At 39.5% G+C, this 24,424-nt stretch overlaps 4 protein-coding genes and 1 non-coding gene across 5 annotated transcripts; 2 read left to right on the forward strand and 3 right to left on the reverse strand.

The window, feature by feature from the left end:
- Positions 1–2,635: 2,635 nt before the first annotated feature.
- TRNAL-CAG lies at positions 2,636–2,716 on the forward strand. Its single transcript has one exon. It is a non-coding gene; the product is annotated as a tRNA-Leu (tRNA).
- A 149-nt stretch (positions 2,717–2,865) lies between these two features.
- LOC116215673 lies at positions 2,866–4,535 on the reverse strand. The gene is made up of 2 exons (XM_031551481.1): positions 4,258–4,535; positions 2,866–4,133 (listed from the first exon to the last, which is right to left on the reverse strand). Exons 1-2 carry the CDS (start codon positions 4,481–4,483, stop codon positions 3,952–3,954), a joined length of 408 nt encoding a protein of 135 aa, XP_031407341.1. The 5' UTR covers positions 4,484–4,535; the 3' UTR covers positions 2,866–3,951.
- Positions 4,536–14,469: 9,934 nt separating this feature from the next.
- Positions 14,470–16,766, forward strand: LOC116213941. Its single transcript, XM_031549095.1, has 5 exons — positions 14,470–15,168; positions 15,672–15,830; positions 15,953–16,051; positions 16,163–16,318; positions 16,417–16,766. The coding sequence occupies exons 1-5, from the start codon at positions 14,605–14,607 to the stop codon at positions 16,549–16,551; spliced, it is 1,113 nt and encodes a 370-aa protein (XP_031404955.1). The 5' UTR covers positions 14,470–14,604; the 3' UTR covers positions 16,552–16,766.
- Positions 16,767–16,852: 86 nt separating this feature from the next.
- Positions 16,853–19,896, reverse strand: LOC116213940. Its single transcript, XM_031549094.1, has 11 exons — positions 19,573–19,896; positions 19,406–19,483; positions 19,195–19,312; positions 18,973–19,101; positions 18,663–18,871; positions 18,453–18,555; positions 18,115–18,215; positions 17,798–17,969; positions 17,549–17,719; positions 17,357–17,457; positions 16,853–17,252 (listed from the first exon to the last, which is right to left on the reverse strand). The coding sequence occupies exons 1-11, from the start codon at positions 19,837–19,839 to the stop codon at positions 17,193–17,195; spliced, it is 1,509 nt and encodes a 502-aa protein (XP_031404954.1). The 5' UTR covers positions 19,840–19,896; the 3' UTR covers positions 16,853–17,192.
- A 926-nt stretch (positions 19,897–20,822) lies between these two features.
- Positions 20,823–23,812, reverse strand: LOC116215242. The gene is made up of 3 exons (XM_031550878.1): positions 23,103–23,812; positions 22,415–22,908; positions 20,823–21,933 (listed from the first exon to the last, which is right to left on the reverse strand). The coding sequence occupies exons 1-3, from the start codon at positions 23,736–23,738 to the stop codon at positions 21,066–21,068; spliced, it is 1,998 nt and encodes a 665-aa protein (XP_031406738.1). The 5' UTR covers positions 23,739–23,812; the 3' UTR covers positions 20,823–21,065.
- Between the last annotated feature and the right edge of the window lie 612 nt (positions 23,813–24,424).

A 24,424-nucleotide genomic window follows, 5' to 3' on the forward strand; every position in this document is an offset into this window, starting at 1 on the left:
GGAAGCAGACACAGAGGTCACCAAACACAACCGACGACGACGACGAATTTCACTTCCCATTAACTGATAAGCTGAGGTCACCAAACATCCACACATGTTGATTCATATTGAATTTTTTTTTTCTTTTATAAAGAATGTCCATTACTAGTACAATAAAATAAGAATTATAATAGTTAATAAAGAAGTACGTCTAATCCGACGATTATCGAATCTAAAACTGATTGATTATTAGGTGAAAAATGAAAATTTACACATTTACATTATACTCTCTTTAATCATCACGTTGGAGTTTTCGTTACGCAATTCATTGTTCCCGCATGATAATAAGTGGGTGGAATTCTACTACTCCTACTAATGTTGTACTTTTTAGTCAATAAGCTCTTCGAGGTACACCGTAGTTCGAAAATTCCGCAAACGGGTTTTCACGGAAGCCGATGGTCCAGATCCATCAACCATATTAGATCTCCCCAACCTGCACGTTTTGGAAGATTCATTAATGAGGCGTTTGGTTTTAGAGTTAAAATAACTTTGATTTTAATTATGGAAAATAATAAATATTGTGTAGTGTGTTGAGTTAAAGTTAAAAGTTAAAATTTTTGACTTGGAAAATGTGTATTTTTGTTGTGTAGTGGATTGAGTTAAAATTAAAGTTAAAATTTTTGTGATTTTAATCCTGAAAATAAACGAGCCTTAATAATTCTTATCAGTCCCAAACGAATAAATGAGTGACATCAGATCAGTCGACATATGTCAGAATGAATAAGCAAAGCCGCTTCCAAGGAAGGCTCCACTGAGTCAAATAATTGCATTAAAAATCATGGATTATGGCAACTAATCAAATGGACAAGATAGTAGATAAGTAGTAGTGCTTGGTCTAGATCTAACCTACCCCAAATGAAAACCAAGGGAGGGCGTAAATGGTGTGTCTTCGCGTGGAGATTACTAATTAATTACAGAAAGAATGAGTTTAACATTGACACTTTGTGTTTGTGATCTTCTTTTTCCTGAGTGCTAATCACACTTCTTCGATTTAGATGTCAGAAGTGAAATGTTTGATGGGTACATATGGTTTGAAAATGGCAACGTCCGTGTCCTTTGTGGAGTAAAAGTATTCATTTTATAATAATCACACACATATGTAGTCGAGACAAATTTTACATAATTTAGGGTTCCATGTTGACCCCCACGACATATAAATCTCCTTTTCTTGTCAACTCACTCTGATTGTTTTGCCTGCCAATTCTAGTCCAAATCTTTTGGTCTGGTATGCGAAGAATACCATAACCTCGTGTCTAGATTAACAAAGTGTCTTAAGTGTTTGCGAATGAATCGGATATCGTGAACACGGGAGTGGCTAGCTTTGTAAATCATTCGATATTTGAGTGGTTGAAATTTGTTGGAAGATACATGACGCCTTCTCGTGCAAATGTAGGAATGGACCGCCTATTGCAGGTCGTATTTCATGAGTGCTGGAGACCCGGATCAGATCTGTATGTCCGACGAAACATGGATGAGTCATGCCCACCCAGAATTCTCTTTCCAATTTCCTCTTAATATGTTGGCAGATAAAAGTGACTTCCAATAATTCTGCAGACAACTCTATATATAAGGACGCGGAATCCCATGGAATATCTAAAGTACTTTCCTTTAGAAGCTTGTCCCAGAAACAGCCTCTCACACAACCTCAACCCCTCCTGGCATATATTCGAAGAGAGGGAGAGAGGCCGAGATCGAAACCGAATCTGAGGATGCAATATTGGAAGGATGCACTGCTGCTGACCAGTTCTCATGGGAGCAGGGGAGGCAACAATCATGGACTCACTATCAGTGCTTTCCTAATGATCCTGTCAGCAGCTTTCCTTTCCCTTGTACTGATATCAGCAGTAGTGTTCTCATGTTCAAACGGGGCATCAAAGGACAGTAAGACCTCCACGGATCAACAGGATAGTTACTACTATTCTTCCGCGTGCGCTGCTGGGTGTGGAGGCGCCTGTGGTGCTTGATGTCGATCCATTTTTATTTTGCTTCTCTCGACCTAAACACATCGAAGGATGTCTGTCCTATTTTCGTAGTTTTGAGAATTGACTCTTTTCTGGATAAGCCTCAGTAGCTCTAACGGGCACTTTTGCTTCTGACATAAAACAATATTGGAGACTCTGCCAGTTTTGCTTCTTTTCAGGAGTCCAAATATCCATGAATCTCTAGTCGATCTCTTCTTCCTTGAGACTATCGCATTAGTTACATCAGATTGCTTCTGTTCTTGAACAGAAGCAGCACCTATTCACCCTATGTGATATTCCTATAAAGGCAAACACGAAGCAGATCGAGGATTCATTAAGTCGAGTCACATATTGATGTGAAACTAGCTAGATGACGCGGGACATGATTGAATCAAAATTTATCCTCCTGAAAATGCCAACAAACCATGCATCAGAGACTTTTGATACCACTTTTCATATCGGGATAGTTGCTTTTCTTCTAGTATTCAAGGCTCTTTATTTTGGATGCGTATATGGTACCTGGGCTGGGCTCTAGGAGTGGGAGATGCGCGAGGAAATTACCAACTTGACCCTTAGCCCAAGTGTGCCCCCAAGGAAGTAAAAATAAGAAGAAATAATAGGGGAAAACCACCAAAGTCAAGATGGCCGAGTTGGTCTAAGGCGCCAGTTTCAGGTACTGGTCCGAAAGGGCATGGGTTCGAATCCCATTCTTGACAAGCACAATTTTTTTGCTTTTTTATTGATTTACTTTTTTAATTTCTTTAAAAGTCATTTCCTTTAAAATGATTGAAAATATCATCCTTTTCTTTTTCTAGTAAAGACATCGAAATCTCCACGATCGGACCTTCATTTTTGCCTCTATCAATAAAGTCTCGAAAAATATAGAGATATCTCGATAATGGAAATACCTTCAAAAGGATTGGACATCAAATTCTTAATACAAGCATGCTTAGAAATCTAAAATCACTATTATGCGGCTTCAAAAGTAGCATCGATCCTTCCTCGTTCCACTATCCCGGGCCCGGCTATGCTCCTGTTTGCTCTTCGGATGACAGGAATTCTTTGAGCGGCTATGCAACCTTGCAGATAAACTATCAGAGTCGATATCCGAGAAAGATGAATACCCCGCATAGATCCTCTTGGAACCACAGCATGCCCTGGCCCTCACCTTCTTTGCAGCACACTTTCCGATCTTGCACGGGGCCTTGATGAAGCCGCACACGATGGCCAGTGGGCAGGAGACGCAGCACAGGCAAGTGGTGCAGAGGGTCTCGATTGCACGGTAGCTGCACTTGGGAGTCTTTTCCTTCAAAAGGAAACGAGAACTGCACGAAGCCAAAGAAGAGCTCGCTTCCATGTCCACCCCTCTGTTCTTCCCCTCTTGTCAAGAAGAGTATCTATATGGAGGCTTCTTGCGTTCTCTTTTCTGAACTTTGCGTGCTCTGTTCGATTCCATTTCAGCCGCTTTTGTCGATATGATAATCTTATCGCTCACCGCCCCACATCGTTCGCTTTACTTTCTTCTTTCTTAGCCTCTCTTTTCCTGCATATTTACCTTTACCAACTTGTTCCTGAGACCTCTCTGGGGAATAAAAATGACTTACAGATGCTTTCTGTACGATCGATTACTTAACACGCCTCAAGAAAGTCGTCTACCGATAACTAATAAGTCTTCCATGCTTTCAAAGATGGAACAAGAAGATAATAAACGTGCTGAGGAAAAATATCTCAACTTTATATTGTAGAACTCGCAAAAAACAATGATTTTGCATAGATTCTTAATACATAAGAACCCACATCATAAAAGAACATTCCGATTTTTGTCCGGGAGCAATTCTCGCAAGCCGTAACGTGATGAGCTCAAAATCGAACATCGTATCTAAGAACCCCCTCCGGCTTTCATGATCACTTTATATTATTCGAGAGTGAGTGAAGGATCAAATCCTGTTAATCAAATGTCTTCTTCATCATCACTCTCAGAGTCTGCACCCCCGCGGTTGGTATCACAGGGAAGCTGTTCGATCAAGTCCTCATCGTTCTTTCCCGCCAACTTACGCTTCAGGATTCCCTCGAGGATGGATGGAATGGCCTCGACGTCGCCTTCGTAAAACTTCTGAATCCTCCTCTTTAGCTCTGCAAGGAACCAACAATTAATCACTCAAAACAGCTTACAACGTCCGTTGTCCATTGCAGAGTCGACTGGCAGATACTAATTCTACTCAAGGAATGTGCTTTCACATGAAATGGAACTTCTCACCTTCTTCGGTAACATCATCGACATCGGAGGAAGAAGCTTCCTCCAGGGGCCGAGCGGCGGTCGAGCTCGATTCATCGGTGGAGTCGAACTCGGTCGAGTAATGCCTCAATTTACAGCCGTTTGAAGCTGAAACAGCAACCGGAGCGAGTGACTGAGTAGGAGATGGGGATTTGACGAGGAGATTGCGAGCGATGGACGAGAAATTTCTGATCAAACTCGGATTCATGGCTTCCACCTGATTAGGGTTTAACAGGAACAGCTAAATGGGGTTTATGAGATGGAAATGAACGAAGTGGGAAGGGGCAGGGTGCTGGGCTCTTAGTGGGCCAGTTCTTGATGGGCCCACGTGAAAATATAATGGGCTGAAACTAGGCCATATGGGATTAGTGAGTTTTGATGCTCGTATATCTAATTGCGGATGATGGATAGAGCCAATCACAATTCATGAAGTTCGATGCACTTCGCGCATGTGAGTCGTGGTTCTCGGATTCATATAACAACGCATAGTAGTGCATGGTTTTTCTATTGTCTATAAAATTAGAGTAGGCATCTCGTGCAACGATTTTCACACGGCGCAAAATGCATTATTGTAGCAAAGAATTAGATCGCATTTCACTCGAGTTCCCGTTGTCTCAACATTACACCCTGCTATCATGAAAGATCAACTATCAGGTCTTATCGACTGATGAAGATCTCATCGATAAAATGAGTTTTCCAAATATTATCAGATATCATCCAAAAAATGAGTTTTCACTCACCCTCCTCGTTTCAAATTAGTTGACGAACGACATAAAAAATCATCGTTATGTCAATACAGTGTAGCTACCTTGTCACGTCTTCAGTACCTAGCCCTGCCTTCGGCGTCCCTCGCCTCGCGGTCAAGGTAATAAATTTGGGCAATGGCCAACTCTGTAATGTGATGAGCGGTATGAAATAACATTATATCATTCCAAAAAACATAAAGTTATTTCTCATTTTACTTAACATCTAGTAAAAGTTGAAAGCTGAAAGTGACTTGCACGATCCGTTCATGACGTTCGAAATCAAATGCTACAAATTTTCGTAAGTTGAATGGTCTTATTTGTTAGAGACCCATGCCTGCCTCTCTACATCATCAAGGTAATATGTTTCTAAAAATAGCAGGAGGGATTTTTTATTCCTTTTCCCTTAGTATGTTTTGATTTGGAGAATGGAACATATAATTGAGGACCACAAGTGAAATATAAGGGGTAATTACACCGATAATCCAAAAAGTTTTAATAATGTATCAGATTGGTCCAAAAAAATTTTTTTGTTACTTGATGGTACAAAATGTTTCAAAGTTGTAACATGATAGTATAAACCGTTATCTCGCCATTGACGTGGGTAGACCTTTAGGTTAATTAAAGAAATATTTTGTACAATTATGTTACATCTGTAAAATATTTTGGACCATTAAGTGACAACTTCAAAAGAGTTTGAACCATTAAGTAACGTTCCATCAACTCTTAAAAATATATCAGAGCCACTTTTCGGCCACGTTAGCTTCGCTTGACGGTGTCAATGGTGAGATAACGGTTTGTACTATCATGTTACACTTTTGAAACAGTTTGTACCATCAAGTAACAAAAAAAAACTTTTTGGACTAACTTGATAAATTAGTGAAACTTTTTGAACTAGCAGTGTAATTTCTCGAAATATAAACACCACACAATCCCTATGTCAATAATTGAAGTCTCTGCATATATCCTTGCTTGTAGATAGAGCTCATCTTTTTCTCTACTCTTCTCTTTACCTTCCACGTGAAATTCTAAAACTAAACGGTCGTCTTATGCTCGACGTGATTGTGAGGCAAATACTGAATCAATTTATCAAAATGGACGAGAAATAACTATTAAGTCGCATGCGTAAACAAAATGCACAACATGAATGCAGAAATTTGACATGTATAGATAACACACAAGCATTTGGTATTCGATGACTCGGACCGAACTCCGATACGATGCAAAATTATGTCTAAAGTCTGAGCATGCGGTATTATGCCATAGGCGTAAGTAATAATAGTGAAGCGTGAAAAAATAAATATAATATAATGAGTGTCTAAAGCTGTTCTCCGTTACATATAAATTGGCGCTAATTATGGGGGAGAAAGCTCTCCTTTCATCATTTTGTCAATGGGACAAAATCAAGCTTTTGCCACGAAAATGCAGCTTTCTGTCTGAATTATAATCATGATTTTACGACCCACAAAAAGAAAATTTCATTCGCACCGCATTATCTTTCAATCTAAATCGAAGAATTTCGTTTCCTTATGTTATCGTACAAGTTTATTTTCATCAAATAGATACGCGCTCTCATTCCATGAGATAGGCAAATTAGATCATCACTTCTTATCGCGAATCATTACGAATTGTCCAATGACAAACTGACAAATAGGCCTTCCGATCAACAAAATAATGAGACGGGAGGTATTGGAGCAATATGCAATTATACTTAATGAGGTCCCTTAATCTCATCAATAATTACTATTTTTACAACTTTGTTTATTGCTAATTATTTTATTTAGGATGACACAATGCTCTATAAAAGTATTAATCTCTGATATTAAAAAAAATAAAAATGGAAGAGGATGAAAGGACAGGTGAAGAGTGGGAGCAAAGCGATGCAATGCAAGAAAGTCAATGGATCTAATCAGTATTCAGTTTTCTTTGAAGAAAAGTACCCAGTCAGATTTACGTTCTTAGTTTACGTTTCTCTTTGGTTCTTTTTTTATTTATTTTTTTATTTATTGTTTGGTAAGAACCGCAAACAGTCTTTACTCTTTAGTCAATAATACTCTCAAATATCGGCTAAATTTTGACGACACGATGCTCGCGATAGATTTCTAGCTCTTGCATGAAACAATTAAACTCGGGCAGTTCGTCAAAAGAATATACCTCAGATTTATTGGAACTTCTTTTTTGACTAATATAATTACACGATTTGAAAAAAATCTGCTCAAATTTCACAAACGGCTTTGCCTTCGATTTTTCAAATATTTCTTCGCACATAATAAATTCAAATGGATTTGGCAGTCAACTGACACCAGTTCTGTGTCGGCATCAGAACATGAGGACGACAAGCCCCTCATCAAAAAATAAAGCACGACAAGCTAAAAGAGAAATAGATAAATAAATAAATCTTTGAAAAAAAAAGTAACATTCTCTTATTTTCAGCATATATTAATATAAACTAGTCATTTAATCCACGCGTTATGCAAACTTTTTTTCCATTTTTATTCCATGTTGATATTATTAATTTATAAATTTTATAATAATAAAAAAATTAAAAATCTTCTCAAAAATATCTAATAAAAATGAATTGCGTAGATTCACAAAAAAATTAATTTTGAAAATGTAAAAGATCTAGTTATATATTAATTTATATAGAACGTGAATGATCGATCGTTTATGAGCCGAGGGTTACGAACAATAACTTCTCAATAATTGAATAGATAGCTCTCGTGAACTCTCACAGAAGGAGTGTAAATTGCATAACCTATAAATAGATAGAGATTATTTCTCATTGCAATTTTGATTAGCTCGAACTTTCTCTTCGCATTTATTTTATCGAGTATTACTCAATACATTAGCAACTTAATTAACGTTTGAGATTCTAGTTTCAATTTTGATTCTACTTAAAAATTCCTATAAAGATGCCCTTATTATGATTAACTGCCAACTTTTTCTTTAACATCTATTTTTAGAGTGTTATTCAATAGGTCAAAACTAATTTATGATATTTGAGATTTTGATTTCACTAAGATTTTAGATTTAGTGGGATCTATCTAACTATAATTTTGAGGAGCCTCTATATATACTAACACGACGAATGTAATATATTTTCACATTAATAAATATATTGTTTTGAAAGAGGAAAAAAATAATGGTGAGAAAAAATAAAAAAGCAAGAGTTGGAGATAAAATTTGAAAAAGAAACAAAAATAGTGGGATAGAATTTGGAATTGGGATGTTGAGAGAGGAAAGAACAAAAATAGAGAGAGATTGACACGTTGAATGAAAAAATATGGACGAGCAATGTCAAATGACTAATTTTATCCTTCAACTTTTTTTAAAAAAAAATTTGAATTGTATGATTTGTAAACTAAGGACCATTCGGTTCGAGATTTGAAAATGGAAACAAAAACGGAATGAGGTGGAATGAGACGGAATTGGAAACGAAAGGACAAATATTCTTTTTTATTTGGTTTAATAAGGAATTGGAATTACATTCGTTTTGCTTCTATTTAGTTCTTTGCCTATGGAATCAGAATCACTTTTCAAAATTTGATAATTATTTGTAATAATATTTTTAGTAAATAGGGTAAATTACACTGGTGCTCAAAAAAGTTTTAATAATGTATCAGGTTAGTACAAAAAGTTTTTTCTGTTACTTGATGATACAAAATGTTTCAAAGTTGTAACATGATAATACAAACCGTCATCTCGCTATTGACGCTGTCAAGCCGACGCTGATGGTGCAAAATCGGTTTTTGTAGGACGTTACATGATGATGCAAAATGTTTTGAAGTTGTAACTTAATAGTACAAAATGTTTTACATAAGTTACATGATGATGTAAAATTTACAGTCTTGTAAAGGACGGCTTGACGGTGTCAATGGCGAGATGACGGTTTGTACTATCATGTTACAACTTTGAAACATTTTGTACCGTCAAGTAGCAAAAAAAACTTTTTGGACCAACCTGATACATTATTAAAACTTTTTAGATTACCAGTGTAATTAACCCTAATAAATAACTAACAAGTATGCACGCGGGTGAATCATTATTCATATAATATATAAAAAAAAATAAAAAAAAATCTTAAAATTTACCAAATTCAAAAATTTGATCCGAGTTTCTAAAAATGCATTGAAAGATTGTCTTTTAATTATTCAAAATATATAAACAGTTGCAAAAGTGGAACACGTAAAAAGTAATTCGGTTGCTTCATTTATATATTTTATTATTTAACTAAAATTTCCGGCCTCAAATTACATGAAAAAGTAAAAGTAAAATTATTTTCCGTTCCCTCTCCTCATTTCCTTGGGGGAGTAAAGGGAATGGATGATTTCCTGATACGGGAGAATTGACTCCCCACTACTAGGAACCGAAACCGATTTCCCTCAACCAAACAATTAATTGAAATGAGGAGATATTTTTGACTTTTCAACCACCCTATAAATGAGGAAATGGTTGCAAAATCAAACTTTTACCTAACAAAATAAGATATAATCTTCTTCTTCTTCTTTTTTTCTTCGTTTTTTGCATGTAACATAATATTCGAAAAGTCAATAGCATGAACTAATTCAGTTCAAGCCGGATGATTTATTAAGGAATAAAACTTTTCTCATGGATGAATTCAAAATTTATTTGGGTCAACAAATTAAGTAAAACATTTGATAGAGAGGAGAATGACATAAGTAAGACTTAACCTGCCCCTTTCCCATATAAGAAATTCGTTAGTCTCATGATGCATTGTGGATGACTTTTGAAGGATTTTTTTCATTCTTTTTTTTGTAAATATATTTAATTGCGTTTAATTTGCTATTTTAATTGTGCGTCAACAGGTATATATTACTCGACTGTCTACTTCACTAACCAGCATGATAAAATTCAACTCTTTCTTTGTTGTACATTTTGATACTTTTTCCTAATTTTTCTGCTTTTCATAAGAAATCCTATAAGAAAAAAAATTAAAGTATGATTATTTTAACAGCTCTTCACAATTTGAAGGAACAATTTTGAAGTAAATTAGAATAATAATTATAAGATGAATTATGTCAATGCCCTGTAACCGGTCAGCCTAATAAAAAAGAGGAATATATATGAACTTAAAAACATGAAGTCCCTTTCACTCTTACCCAACAAATTTCACACTTTGTATATACGTACCTAATCGATCAATTCAATCTCTTGATTTGCTAGTCTTCATCCACTACCTCTCTACTCATTATGAATTTAGATTTTTTAATTATTCGTCATTATGAATTTGATCTTCCATTAAGTCAATAATGAAAGTACTAGAAGCCTAATCTTTGATTAGGCCCATGAGTTCATGCCCCCTTAGGTTTATATAATTAGCTCAAGAAACCAATTAACGCATTTGGTACTTTACTAGCACATAGCAACGAGTCTATGAGAAATATGAGAAGACGAACTTGCATTTGTAGTTTGACATATACAAATGGTCATAAAACCCATTTACTTGCGGTATCAAGCTGACATATGGAGAAAAGTATAATTATATTATATGTTGTACGTACTTTTTTTTTTTAACTATGTCCATGGAATCGGTGAGGCACTCATTCGACAGGTTTCAAGTGAATGATGTATGCAGTTGGACTGATGACTAAACTATATCATAGGAAGCAAACAAAAGGAATGGTCCAAGAGTTTACTTAATTGAATGGGCTAATGAAGGAATTCCCAGACGTTGCCATTGTCTTCTTTCTTTTTATTTTGCCTTAATCTATTTGTCAATTTTCTTCCATTGCCCCCTATGATAATATGGTCCATCCCTGAATTTCACATGTTTACTGGTGTGAAAGGCTCCAAAAATAGTTTAGCCTCACATGCATGGTGAACCAAGCTTCATAGGAACCCCTTGCGTTCCATAGCTAGGATGCTGGTATGATTTGATGTAAAATCAATAAGATGGAACATGTTCACATGATGTTTTCCCTACCCCCACAAAATCCCATTTTAAAGCCTGTGCCATATGGCATTCTACGTTATATTGAATTTGAAGTAGTTTAAGGTCGTAAGAAACTTCAAGAAGCATCATAGCGCAACCTGAGCTTCGAGGTGTGACATGCTCCAAATTTCAAATTTTAAGAGTGCGAATTACGATTATGGAATCTCCTTGTCTTAAAAAGAGTTTTTGCCAAATTAGATCCACTTTTAAAACTGTTTCCCACAATAGATTTCTTCACAAACTATTTCCCATGATAGACTTATACTATCTTTCATTTACTTCTAATGTCCCTAAAACTTTTTCATCATTTCATTTTAAGTCCCTTTCATAAATGTAAGAGAATGAAGAATCGTTCGATTTATTCCGAAGAATCGTTCCGAAACGGAAATATAATTCAATTAGTTTCGGGATATAAGTCGAACTATAATAAACTCATGAGGAAAATCAAGCAAAACATAACCGATTTTTCCATTTAGTTAACCGATTATTTTGATTTTTAAAAGAATATTAAAACTAGATAGAAATAAAAGGGTTTCACTTGGTAAGATGCAATTCTTACGAGTAAAATTTTAGATTAAAGCCGTTTTTAGTGGATAATATTATTTAATTAATTAATTTTTAAAAGTTGTAAAAAATTATTTTAATATGAAAGTCATATTTTATTTTAATTATTTGGGCAAATTACACAAAAAACCTAAATTTTGTAAAACGTCTCAGTTTTATCATATATTTTGTTTTATAACAAAAAAATCCATATGTTTTGAGAATTATCTCAGATTTGACCTCTCGTTACCATTCTGTTAAGTTTTCCGTTTATTTGTTTACGTGGAGTTTACGGGACCCACAAAGTTTACACATCATCTGACCATCTTCTCTTTTCTTTACAAAAATAACCTATATTTTCAGAAAAGTCTCAGTTTTGTTCTAAATTTTGATTTGTAATTTAAAAAAAATACATATTTTAATTTTTTTTTTCAGAAATGGTCCATGAGAGGAGATGCTAGCCGTGGCCGACTTTAGGAGCAAAAACATATGGTGTTTTTATTACATACCAATTTGTGATGAAATTGAGACTTTTTAAAAATTTTAAAATTTTTTATTTAACCTATCTTATTTGTTTATTAATTTATGTCTGAAGTTAACAGTCCAGGTATGCAAAATTGACGGAATTTATAACGGATGTCATTTTTGAGACAATTTAGAAAACTTATAGTTTTTTGTTACAAAATAAAATTTAGGACAAAACTGAAACATTTTACAAAACTTATATTTTTTGTGAAATTTATCATAATTATTTTAGTATAATTCATTTCAAAAAATAATCTTAACCAAAGCGAAGTGAATATATTAAGTCATTAGTTGAATCTTTTTTAGCTAGAATGTAGCATTGAATTAGACTTATAAACCGATTTAAGTGTTTCGATTATTTTTTATTCGACTCAGTTCTGCTGTTTAGTTTGATTTTTTGGTCTTTTTACACCCCTAAGGGTCCCATGCCAACATCGGCCACGACCATCATGAATGGATTGGTCTTTCCTAGCTTTTTTAACTTTCTACACTTTAATTTTCTTGAGAGACTTAAAATTAAACAATGAAAAAGCTTTAAGGTCTCTAAAAATAAATAAAAGATAATATGAGCTTATTGTGAGAAATAATTTGTGAGAAAGTCTATAATGGGAAACAGTTTCAAAAATACATCTAGTTTTGGCAAAAACTCTCTTAAAAATAAATAATGGAAGTACAAAATAGAACATTTTTGGGAAAATCGAGTATAGGCTTTTTAGGACAATGGAGTGCACTACACATTAGGGCACTGTGACCAAACCAATAGCTCCCCCTTCAATGGATGCTTTTCATTAAAGACATCCCTAAGCTCTTCTTAAAAGAGTCTAGTTCCCAAGGCTATGCATAGCAATTCTCACATGATCACAGCTATTTCTGTTCTTAATAATTATTTAATCTTATTGAAAATAAATAAGAAATATATGTTTCTAGATTTTTTGCTAGTGGTAATCCCAATACTTATAGTCTAATGAATTATTAATCAATTGTTCACCTTGTGATTAATTATCTCCCATTAGTTATACTATTAATTAGATTTCCCAACACAAGACAGAATGAATATGTTGGAAGAGGTGAATTTTCCGGAATACATGGAAAGAAGAATTTTCCTTCTTCCCCCTTTCCCTTTTCCACAAGGAAATTAAGCTGTGTCAGAGTCAACATGGAAGCACAGGTCCTGAACTTTAGTACACTGTTGTGTCCGCGTTTTCCCTCTTCAAAGGAAGTCTCGATCCTGGCCCGAAAGCATCTTAAATGTTGGGTCGCCATATGACAGATCAATCGAAATATACGCAATGCTGCATTATTATTATTATTACTACTCACGTGATTATATGCCGATCAAGCATTTCATCGTTAATCCATCACATTGTCACGTAATATAGCAGACAAGTCATGACTTATATTGTTGTTGCGGCTCTGTTTATTGCTTTTTCTCCCTATTTTTAGAATCACGCATGACAAGTACCTAAAGCAATGGAAAATCTCGGTCCAACGACAAAGTGTCGCAATGTTCCATAATTGTCACTGCCCGATTGATAACATGCCGATCGACCATTACACAATTGCTCGAGCATCACACTGTACTGGTAAGTGATACAACGAATGCACGAGATGAAAGGCAAAGGGATCGAAGTATTATTCTTGGAATGGGTGCATTCAGCTAACACAAGAAAAGCAAGAAAGCAGAGTTCTTTGTTTACGCTTTACTTTGAAGATTCCATTCAGCTTCAGAGCTATCTCTCTCTCTCTCTCTCTCTCTCTCTTTTTTGGCCCCTTTCACTTTTTCCAAAAGAGAAATTGGCAAAAAAACAAAGGGCATACCCAAAAATTCCAACAAGATGACAAACCATAGCCCCCTCAACTCAACTACAACCAACCAGAGACACAGGCAATATTAATTGAAAAAAACAAAGGTACGATATTTGAAAAACAAATAAAAAACTAAATTTTAAGGTTTAAATTAAGCAAGTTTTAAGAAGAGTTCATCAAATCATTAATCAGATTCAGCCCTAATGATCAATCTCTATCCACTCTCCCTTCTTCAACCTTTTCTGGTATTTTCCCACCAAAGCTACATGGTCACTCCTATTAGTAATTCGTCAACGACTGAAAATGACGTGTTTTGACACGTACAAATGGAAATCAGCGAGATTGATTCGATGATTCAACTGCATGTGAAAATCGTTTGAAATACTGAACTTGATTGTCTCTCTACTACAATAATTCATTGATGACCAAAAGCATAGTATTTGATACGTATCCGATTGTACCGGCCCATGGCAATGCCGAAACCGTCATAAGGCATGGGACCCGGCCATCTCGATGGTCAAGTAGGCTACAGTTGTAGGAGACTATAATCAAATTATCAAATGCAATTAGGATTTTTCCAGCATAATAATCATATAACCCCTCAAAATTCCATCATTTATTCCTTTGTCTTCTCGCATTCATCCATTCCACACAGAGCTCTGTCTTCTCTCTCTCTCTCATATTCTGCCTTCCTTCCTTCCTTCTCTTTGTGTCTCCGTCTGTATCTCTCTGCTCTGTTCTGTTTCTCTCTCTAGAGCCATGCCTGTCCTCGGAGAAGCTCCCTCCGCCGCTACCTCAGCTGCCGAGCAGGGCAAGCCGAGGAGACCCAGAGCCCAGCTGGGCCACGGGATGCCAGAAGCTTCAGATCCGAACCCGCCGGCCCGACCCAACAAGCTCACCATCTCCTCCGTCCTCCTCAACCCCAGTGACCCCACCTCCTCCGCGGCCACCAAGAAGACCCACTTCTCGCCGGCCGCGAAGTTCCGGGGCCTGGGCTGCACAGCCGCCTCGTCCCAGCAGGTCTCGGTGCCAGCAGTCATCAGGTCGTCCGCCGACTGGGAGCGGAGGAAGGCCAAGAAGAAGCAGAAGAAGGGGTTCCTGCAGAAGAGCAGGGCCAAGAACCAGGGACTGCTGACCGACGGCTCCAACTTCAGTTGCAACTCCAGCGGGTCCTGCGTGGTCGCCGAGGACGCCTGGTGCGGTCCTGGGATCGGGTTCTCCGCTGCGGACGCCGACTGCGTGGTGGTGGTCGGCCGGAGGAACGTTGCGGCCGTCGCGGCCTCGAGGGGGAAGATTGATGCGGAGAGATTGGGTCCGAGGGAGGTAAATGGTTCAGTGTCGTCCGTTGGTGATTGAGTTCGATGTCTTCTCGGAATCTGGCGAACTACATTCGTGAAAATTCCAAAATTTTCAAAAAATTTCCTTTTTTGCTAAATAACTGCAAATTCCTCTTGTTCTTGATTCGTCTGAGTTCTGCGATTTGCTGGGTCTTCGAAAGATTTCACATTTTTGGTTTACTTGATATTCGAATTGAATCGGTACATATAACATCGATGCCGCTTTGAAACCTCCAAGCTGAATTTAATCTTATTCCTATGGCAGAGAGTCTCGGTTTGAGTTTTCTCTTATTTCAATGATTATTCGGTTGATTTATGCAGTCTAAATATACAGAAAACTTCATTAATGATGTCGATATTTTCGGTAATCGGGTTCTCAGCTTTGCATATATCTGACTATTTTGTTCCTCTATTGAAGGACTTGGGGCAGTGTTCGTATTCAATGCTGTTTAGATTTTCTGATGATTCGGTTTCCGCTGTCTTCTGCAGCGCCCTTGTCTCCCGCGGCGGGCTATAAATCCCGAACACTTGTGTCTCCTTGACTCCGACCAGAGCTTCACCGGATCTCGCCCTGGTGTGGACTTATACGGCCCTGGGCCTCGGCATCATCGGCATGCCAGACCTCCTTCCCCTGAAGGCCTTGCCGAGGTTTGATTTGGTTTCTATGTCAACCTCTTTGGGTTTCAAAGATGTGGCACCGTTTTTTATAGTAATCTGCCGTGCCCAATATGCTCACTGGGTGTGCAATCTCGGGCCTGTCTGATTTGCAGATTATGATGCTGCACGGTGGTATGCTCATGGGTGGAAGAGCAGATGGGCCCGATCGGTACAGAGGCTGGCGACTCGACGTCGATAACATGTCGTACGAGGTAATATGATATGTTTCTCCTATGCTACTGGTAATTGATTCACGTTGTCTACGGTCTTCATGAAATTGTTTTGTCTCAGGCTTACATCCTTATTTTCTGTGGCATTTCCAGCAACTGTTGGAGCTCGGTGACAGAATTGGTTACGTGAATACTGGGCTGAAAGAAGATGAGATAGGCTGTTGCATCAGGAAGATCAAGCTTGCAAGTCTTGGTGATTTATCGCATCATTTCGCTGCAAAAACTGATGGGAAGTGCAGCATTTGCCAAGTGAGTCCTAAAAAATTTCCATCCTTGGAGTCGAGTTTATAGTTCTTTTAACCTCAGAGCGATCATTATTCATTATGTTATCTCTGTTGTTAATGCAGGAAGAGTATGAAGAGGACGATGAGCTCGGGAAATTAGAATGCGGGCATGGGTATCACCTAGAGTGTATAAAGCAGTGGCTCTCACAGAAGAATGTTTGCCCCGTTTGCAAGTCCGAAGCTGTGGCCCGAACATGAAACCTTCATTGATGTCAAACCGCCTTATGCTCAAATGTTTCCCTCTGAGCTCAGTTTGTATAGAATTGATGTTCCATACAAGAAAAGAAATTAATTCTTTCGGAATGAAGCTGCTCTTCTCCTCCAATTTCATCACCCTTTTCCGGTTTTTGAAATGTTATTTATTAAAAGACTCTCATTGCGGAATTTAATGACGATGTAATGTTTTGATGGAATCCTTAAATCACAACATTGTGCTATACAGATTCGAATCATTCGATCTTTTCCAATTCACAATTGCCATCAGCATTAGTCATGTATCTTGATGGGCACTACATTTAAATGTTTTTGAGTAATTTGATTAGAGAAAGGAAATGTTACAGGAAATCTCAGATTCACATGTTTCATACGGAGATTAGAAGACGTTTTTGTCATTTACAAGACAGCCACAAATTGGACAACGTAAGTACACTAGCAGCAGCTAAAATCTCTAATAATCCTGCATCATCTGCGACTAGGTGCCACTGAGAATGCTTCAGCTGAGCCTTCAAGATTCCGATCTCGAGTAGGGAAAGAACTGTGTAAGTCGTGGTTGAAAGAATATCACAAGGTCTAGACACCAAAGAACTGTGTAAGTTGTGGTTGAAAGAATATCACAAGGTCTAGACCATGTCGTGCCGACAAAGGAAATCAATGATGCAAGGATACACTTGATCTGCCGCCTGTGCCCAGAACAGACAGAGAGCTCTCAAAACTCTATGGCATTGACAGAAGAAAAGATGGAAGGTGTTAGCGAGAAGATGAGGGGTTACTCTTTTGCACATACCATTAGTCCTCCGACTAAATCGTAGTGAGCATAATGTGGACCCCCAGGTTCTCCAAACACTTTGAATGTAAGCAAATGCTCGGGAATTAGCTTTGCTGTTTCTGTCCTCACATGCACAAGATTGTCAATATAGAGTTAGACCAACGGAATATAGTCGGTGTTACTGAAGGAATTTGCAAGTCAGTAATATACCATATACAGCTTCTGGAGGACATATAAGATCTTGATCTCCAGCAACGGCTAAGACAGGGACGTTAGTCTTTCCTATGTAGTCCTTGTAAAAGAATGTCCCGCTCCTGTCACATAGACCTCCCTCTCTGAAGGCAGACGTAAGCTGCAGCAGAAGTTTAGCAGGAACTGTGCCTGCAGCAGTATAATTAGGTTTGCTATAGTAAGTGTTTCTGGGAAATCTTTAGGGTTCGATATTGGGCATGAACCTACCGAAATTCTTCATTACAAGTTTTTCGAGCAATTCAGGAATCATGTCCTGAGCAGTAATTTGGGCGTTCAAACAGGAAAGAAAGTAAGGAGGGCGAGAAACGAATGGATGGGCAGCAGCAATCAATGCTCCGATTGGAATGACGGGAACGTTTAGAGCCTGCGCTGGATCTGCCTGCAAAAAATGGTGAGACCATATCAATTCCACTTATATCAGCTTAAAATCATGCACAGGTAAATAAAGAAAGATGCATGTGAATGCATATTCATATGTAAATATGCAGCCATTAGTTACTGAAAGAGGCATTTGTATCACTTGCCAGTGGTAACAGCGTTTTGAGAGATGATCTTGAAGACGTGTAATCTAGTGATGAACCCAGAGTAGCAACTGATGCCAAACCCGTATCTTTTCCCTCGGAAGCTAACAACAAAAAGACTCAGCATAACCATGAACATAAAGAAGGTATGTCCAGCAAGGTCCACATATCGATAAGGTTCGCAATTAAATTGCACTGAAAGAAACTGCAATGATATTTTACTACTACATATGATATTGGCGTTGCAAAATGTAAAGAGGAGACGTGTATTCCTTCACAGTGAAACTAAAACGGTCATCAAAATGTAAGAACAAAGATGTCAAATTTGTAGGCAATGTTACCACATCGTGACAGCATAGCATACAGCAAGATACCGCCCATAGAGTGACCAACTGCCAGCAATTTATGGTCCTTTGATTTGCAATGAGTCCTCACGTATTCCATCTATGATAATGTTCATTTACCAAGACACATATCATGACAAGTGACAAAATCAATTGCAGATAAGAGCCTCAGGCAGGGTTTTATTAAATGAAAGGATGTCACCTCACCACGGCCGGCACGTCTTCTTCTAAGTAATGATCAAAGTCCCAATCATACTTCACAATGACATCAAGTTGCTTCTCGAAATCTTCCAAACTGCTCGAAATACGTTCTTGTAAGTCAATAAACGGTGGAGGGACAGAGCTCTGACGTTCCATTAGATTCAAAATTCTTTTACTCAATCCCCTGAGCAAACTGACTAGGCTTGAATATTGGCCTGCACTTAGCCAGAAAATAGTCCGAAGTCATTTTTTAATATTAATTCACTCCTAGAGGAGCATCACCAAGAAAAGGGCGGGCAGAAGATCCTCCACTGACCTCCTCCAATGAAGCTCTTAAATTGCTCGAAGAAGTTCGCCCGAAATTCCGTCAACTGTGGTGGACACTGCCGCTTATCTTGGTATAGTGCCTTTGCCCCATTCTCTCCAGACGAAGAGGTTCCCGATTCTGCAAATAAATGAAAGCTCGTGACCATCTGACTTCCTGCCAACAAAAACCGACCCTTTTCATGTCCATGTACGAGTCACCCATTAGACGTACCGCTAAGAGCTCGGACAGCTTCCTCGGAATACACTCTTTCCGCACTCAACCCTGCGCCTCGAAACTCAACAACCCAAGTATCGAATCCTTGGCCAGACATGTGCCGCGCGAACGAGGACTGGAACAGGCATTCATGAATCTTTTAATCTTACGCCGATTACTCGAAGTTAAAAGATCGAACTTTGCACGAAGGTCTCGAGAACAAACAAACCTCGGGATCGAGATCGTATCCGACGGCATTGGTCCCAACGCCTGATAGCAGCAACAGGGGGCGATTCCTCCGAGGCGCCTCCACAAAGAACAGAAAAGTCAATCGGAAAAATCACGAACCAATCAAAATGTGAAATTCCGGCGGATTGAGATGCGGATATCGCTTACATCGGGAGGAGGAGTGTAGCGCCAGAGAGCAAGCTTCCAATCGGAGTTGGACACGGGGACGTAGTGAATCTCGTCGGCGGTGCATATCGGTGGCTTCTCGGCGGTCTTCACCGCCCTCAGCTTCGGAGGCGGCGGTGCAGGGGACGTGGCTCCTCCACGGACGGACACGGACGGCGGTCCGGCGTCGGATCGTATCAAGCCGCTGTGATCGGAGCGACCCGTCGGAAATGGAAGGCGGAAATCCGTACGAATAATCGACGGTTTCATTTTTTCCCGTACCGTTCAAGTTTCAACGTCCAACGGTGCACTCCCTTTGCTGCTATATGGGGGGGGGGGGGGGGGGGGGGGGGGGGGGGGGGGGGAATAATAACTCTATCTTTATTTATTTATTTATTTATTTTTAAAAAATAAAATAAATAAATAAATAAAGACAAAAGGTTTGGTTAATAAATTTATTGCTCCTGACATATAATGTGTACATTGCATTCACATGTCCCATTTGAACACGTACTTAGAATCTGTAGCCATCGAATCAACTTTTGTAGAGTATAAAACACAGACCATAATCTGTCGGAGAGGGAACGGTACTCAAATATCCCATCAAATTATTTTCATTTTTTCTACCCCCTTTTTCTGTTCAATTTTTGTGAGGTTCTTGCTGATTCTAAAATAACATTTTCGTGCATTGAGCATATAATCTGATAATGATAAAGAATTAATTGGAGAGTTTCAATTCAAGTACTTTGATTTGATTGCAGAACGACATATGACTTACGGACCGAATGCGGGAACTTCTCGCGCGTTCGGAAACTCCTCGACGGTTTCACGCGTGTTTGCTTGCGTATCAGATATTGCCTTAAGGATCACACATTATGCGTGTGCCATAAAATTTAAGTTGTTTGCTAATGCAGGGGACCAAGACAAACTACCATCCTTGGCAAGATTGGAAAATGGACCACCTTACCTCTCAATGGGGTCCACGCCCATGCTCTAATCACCATTAACAATCACGATATTTTTTGTGTTGTGAGCTATTACGTTCAACAGATTTTTATGAACAAATTTTCGGCACCCGTGAAATGCAGAGGTCACATTGGGGCATGATCTTCTGATGGATTTTTTACACACATTGTCGAAGATAAACGACTTATCGGGTTTGAAGATAAGGATGCTATGGAATTATCCGATTTTTCTTCTGTCGTTGGCTACGGTCATTTTTTCACAATAAACCAGCAATAATGAAACAATTCTAGCGAAAAGTCCAGTATTTATTCAATGAGAATGCATTCATGGAGTGTACAAAAGTTCTCATTAAGCTAACACAATTTCCACCATATAAGCCATATAGCAACACCTCCAGTCCATTCCATATTCAGTATCCAGAAAGCAAGTCCCCGTTTCCCAACACAATTCGAACTATATGTTATTACATATCACAGGAGCATACTATTTCTCGTTTTCTTTTACTTACAACAGTATCTAAGTTCGTTACCTTAGATTGGCTGCTGTGTGGTCATCATCTGCTGCTTTGAAATGTCGACAGGGAGCTGCTTCGAAGCATCAGAGAGCGCCACTGCTGCTGCTGCAGTCATGGTCTGGTACTGCGGAGGTACATGGTGCTGAGTGTAATAAGCCTGATCATGAGCAGCATGAGAGTAATCGAACGCATAGTTCGAAGCCATGGATGAAGCCATGGCAGCAGGCTGAGGTTGGGTAGAGATCCCGAGGTGCTGCTGCTGGTACTGATTTGACTGGATGGGGATCAGAGGTGGAGGAGATGAAGTGATGTAAGAGCTGTACATTTCGGGCTTCATTTGGGTTGCAGATTTTGTAGAGTATATTTGTGGTGGGCCTGTGTTTGTATCTTTGTATCCTGAAGAATGAATTATGGTGGGACTCGGAGATGGGGGAGGGCGACTTGAGGCAAGAGCCGAGCTGTTATCAGCTACATTGGGCTGCACGGACATGTTATAAGGCTGAGCTTGCGGAAAAGGGAATACATAAACTGGTTGCTGCTGCTGATTGATCGGGTGGTGATGAAGCTGCTGTTGAGATTGTGTGGCATAGATCGGGTGATAGTAAGGGGGGATGAGGACTGGGTTAGTAGCATGATGGGGGATGTAGTGTGTGCTCATTTGCACGAACTGCTGCTGTTGCTGCTGTTGCGGTTGATCAGTTTGCGGGGGAATCATGTAGGCAGGCTCTTGAAGCTGCGGGATTTGGAGATTTAAGGTTGGGTCCAAGACACCTTCTTTTAAGGTTGGGCTTGCCTGGCCCCTCTGGTCCTTGCTGTGGGCGTGAGTTTGGTCTTCCAAAATGACGGGTCTCGAGAGGGAGCTCGCAGATGCTATGCTACTATCGCTGAAAGATCAAATCATCCAAAACGATCATAAAGACCTGACATAAGCACTTGAAATTATAGCTCAAACAAACAAAGGATCAAACCCATGACACTGTCAAGTATGCCTATAATCAGATCATGACTGACCTCACAAGGAGTTTCAAACAGGACCATTTCTCATATGTATAGTCAAATACATAGTTCATCCAAATCAAGACATGATCTATCAAGAAACTTTTTCATATGTGTCCATTGTATACAATCTCTAGGATCTATCTAAATGTAATCAATGCAGCAGAAACTGAGCTCAAGCGCCCACAAGGATGGCATTAAAAATCTCATCTATATATATCCATCTCTCAAACCACATTTTGGTCAAGGGAACGTAAAATTCAATGAGACCACCATGCACATCAAACAAGCTTTATATGTCGACTCGGCTCTAATAAGTTTCTAGCCCTTTGTGTGATCATAAAGGGAAAGGCAAGGTTTTGGGGTTACCTCGCGACGGAATCAGGGGAGGGCAAATTATAAAGGCCAGCAGCCTTCTGTTGAACCGGATGCATCTGCACGGGCTGCAGAGGCAGTGGTGGCTTCCGAAAGGTGAGTGGGACCCCTTGATCCGATCTCTCGTCATCGGACATTCCCCGGTTCACATTTTCCCCAGAAGCGGCTGTTTGATTAACACCCATTGCTGCTGATGCCACATTTGAATTCCCAGGGACAACACCCGAGGGAATTGTCGGGGGAGGGCCCGACAAGAGACCGAACCCATCGCTCATATTCGGAGGCGGGGCAATGCTACTCTGCACAAACTGTTCCTCGATCCCAACCCTCTGATCCTGGGGCCTGGCCCCAGTATCTTGATCAGCAACACGCACACTTATCGGGGGCAGGTTGGACATCGAGGGCGAGGAGGAGGATGACCCATATGAGGAGTTATTCTCGACCATAGGGGAGCCAGGCATAGAATGCACCTCGTGAACCGGCTTCGCCTGCCAACGCATATCAGAATCGACAAATTTTGGATATTACTCTAGAGTTCTTGGTAATCAACCATTGATCGAAACCGTCAAAACTAGATATTTATGTTCGATGCACGAAATGAAACTACCGAAGAGAACAAATCGAACATGGCGACTTTCATAAGAATGCGGATCATATCATTATGTAAATGAACTCTTAGGACCTGAGCTTCCAAATCGGTGGAAGAACCGCTGTTCACCACTCTGTCCAGGTTCATCAAGCCGCCCATGGTGGCGGAGTCGGAGAACCCCCGGGGGAGGGCCATGGCATTATTGAGCGCGTCGACGAACCAAGTCTCGGACTTGGCATCCTCGAGCAAGGCCCCCATCGTCATGGCCGTCTCCGGAGCCTTGAAGAAGAGGAACACACGGAGGCGCGAGGGCCTGAAATGGGAGACGGAGGCGGTGCGGTCGTACTCGTCGATCATGTTGTCGAGGTCCTCGTCGGTGGAGACGGTGATGAGGGAGTCCAGGTCCTCGTTGGGGAGTTGGTACTTGAGGGTGAAGGGGCGGCCGTTGAGGAGGGACTGGGAAAGCCGCACGGAGAGGTCGGCGAGGGAGGAGTTGCGGTCGACGACCACCATGCGGGTCTCGCCGCCGACGTAGCAGAGGGATTTGTCGTGGGGGCGGGGGATGATGTGGCCGCCGTAGCTGCACATGAGGCGGAGCTTCGGGGGCAGGGGCTCCTCGGCGAGGCCGTCCACGGCGGCGCGTGAGCGGGGGGAGTCGTCGTCGAGGGACTCCGTTGCAGCGGCATTGACGGCGGGAAGCGGCGTGACCGGCGGCGGCGGAGGATCCATTTGGTGGCGCAGTGTGAGAGGTGGGGACTAAAGGGAAAGTGACAGTTGACTGTGTGGGGCTAATGGAAGTCGACACGAAGTTAATTATTATATAATTTTGATTTTTTAACAACATAAAATATGTAGTTTAGTTTTCATTAATTGATTTTAAAAAAAAGTTGGCATATTACCTGGCAAATTGGTGGATTTGATTCACCGATGATGAACTGTCAAAAAGAACATCTGGTGAGGCTCTGATTTCCATAATTAAGATATTATCTCGTATATTAAAACTCGGAACCAACAATCGGACCATGTATGTAAGTATATTACTTTAAATTATAGTAAAGAAATTTAATATTAAATAAACTACACATATTTTAAGTAAACTATAACATATATAAAATTAGTTTAAAAAATTATTAAATTAGATTGTTAATAAAGTATACGTATCTTTAAAAAAAAATCAGTCGTCACTCTGGTATTTAAAAATTCAATGGGCCCTCGACTAATCCAGTTGAGCCGGATTGGTCCACTAAGAAGGTAAAACTCTCACAGCGTGACTTTTTTTATTCACAATATTCAAACCCGTGACCTTATTTAAAGGGAATAAACGTCGAACCGTTTAAATCAATCCATATTAGTTATCTTTAAAAATCTTTACTTACGTTGTTAGTAAATTATATGAAATTTGAGATAACTTTACA

Source organism: Punica granatum, chromosome 7, assembly GCF_007655135.1.
Source record: "Punica granatum isolate Tunisia-2019 chromosome 7, ASM765513v2, whole genome shotgun sequence".
NCBI classification, from domain to species: Eukaryota; Viridiplantae; Streptophyta; class Magnoliopsida; order Myrtales; family Lythraceae; genus Punica; species Punica granatum.

Bases quoted from the DNA above. Each gene is read 5' to 3' on its own strand.
- LOC116215673 (XM_031551481.1), bottom strand. From the start codon at position 4,483: ATGAATCCGAGTTTGATCAGAAATTTCTCGTCCATCGCTCGCAATCTC. The intron at 4,134-4,257 runs GTGAGAAGTTCC...GGTTCCTTGCAG, and splicing joins CGATGATGTTACCGAAGAAG to AGCTAAAGAGGAGGATTCAG.
- LOC116213940 (XM_031549094.1), bottom strand. From the start codon at position 19,839: ATGAAACCGTCGATTATTCGTACGGATTTCCGCCTTCCATTTCCGACG. The intron at 18,216-18,452 runs GTAACATTGCCT...TTTTGTTGTTAG, and splicing joins TGCTATGCTGTCACGATGTG to CTTCCGAGGGAAAAGATACG. The intron at 17,458-17,548 runs GTATATTACTGA...ATGTGAGGACAG, and splicing joins TCCTCCAGAAGCTGTATATG to AAACAGCAAAGCTAATTCCC.
- LOC116213941 (XM_031549095.1), top strand. From the start codon at position 14,605: ATGCCTGTCCTCGGAGAAGCTCCCTCCGCCGCTACCTCAGCTGCCGAG. The intron at 15,831-15,952 runs GTTTGATTTGGT...TCTGATTTGCAG, and splicing joins CCCCTGAAGGCCTTGCCGAG to ATTATGATGCTGCACGGTGG. The intron at 16,319-16,416 runs GTGAGTCCTAAA...TTGTTAATGCAG, and splicing joins GGAAGTGCAGCATTTGCCAA to GAAGAGTATGAAGAGGACGA.
- LOC116215242 (XM_031550878.1), bottom strand. From the start codon at position 23,738: ATGGATCCTCCGCCGCCGCCGGTCACGCCGCTTCCCGCCGTCAATGCC. The intron at 22,909-23,102 runs GTCCTAAGAGTT...ATGCGTTGGCAG, and splicing joins CCACCGATTTGGAAGCTCAG to GCGAAGCCGGTTCACGAGGT. The intron at 21,934-22,414 runs GTAACCCCAAAA...TTGATCTTTCAG, and splicing joins TCCCCTGATTCCGTCGCGAG to CGATAGTAGCATAGCATCTG.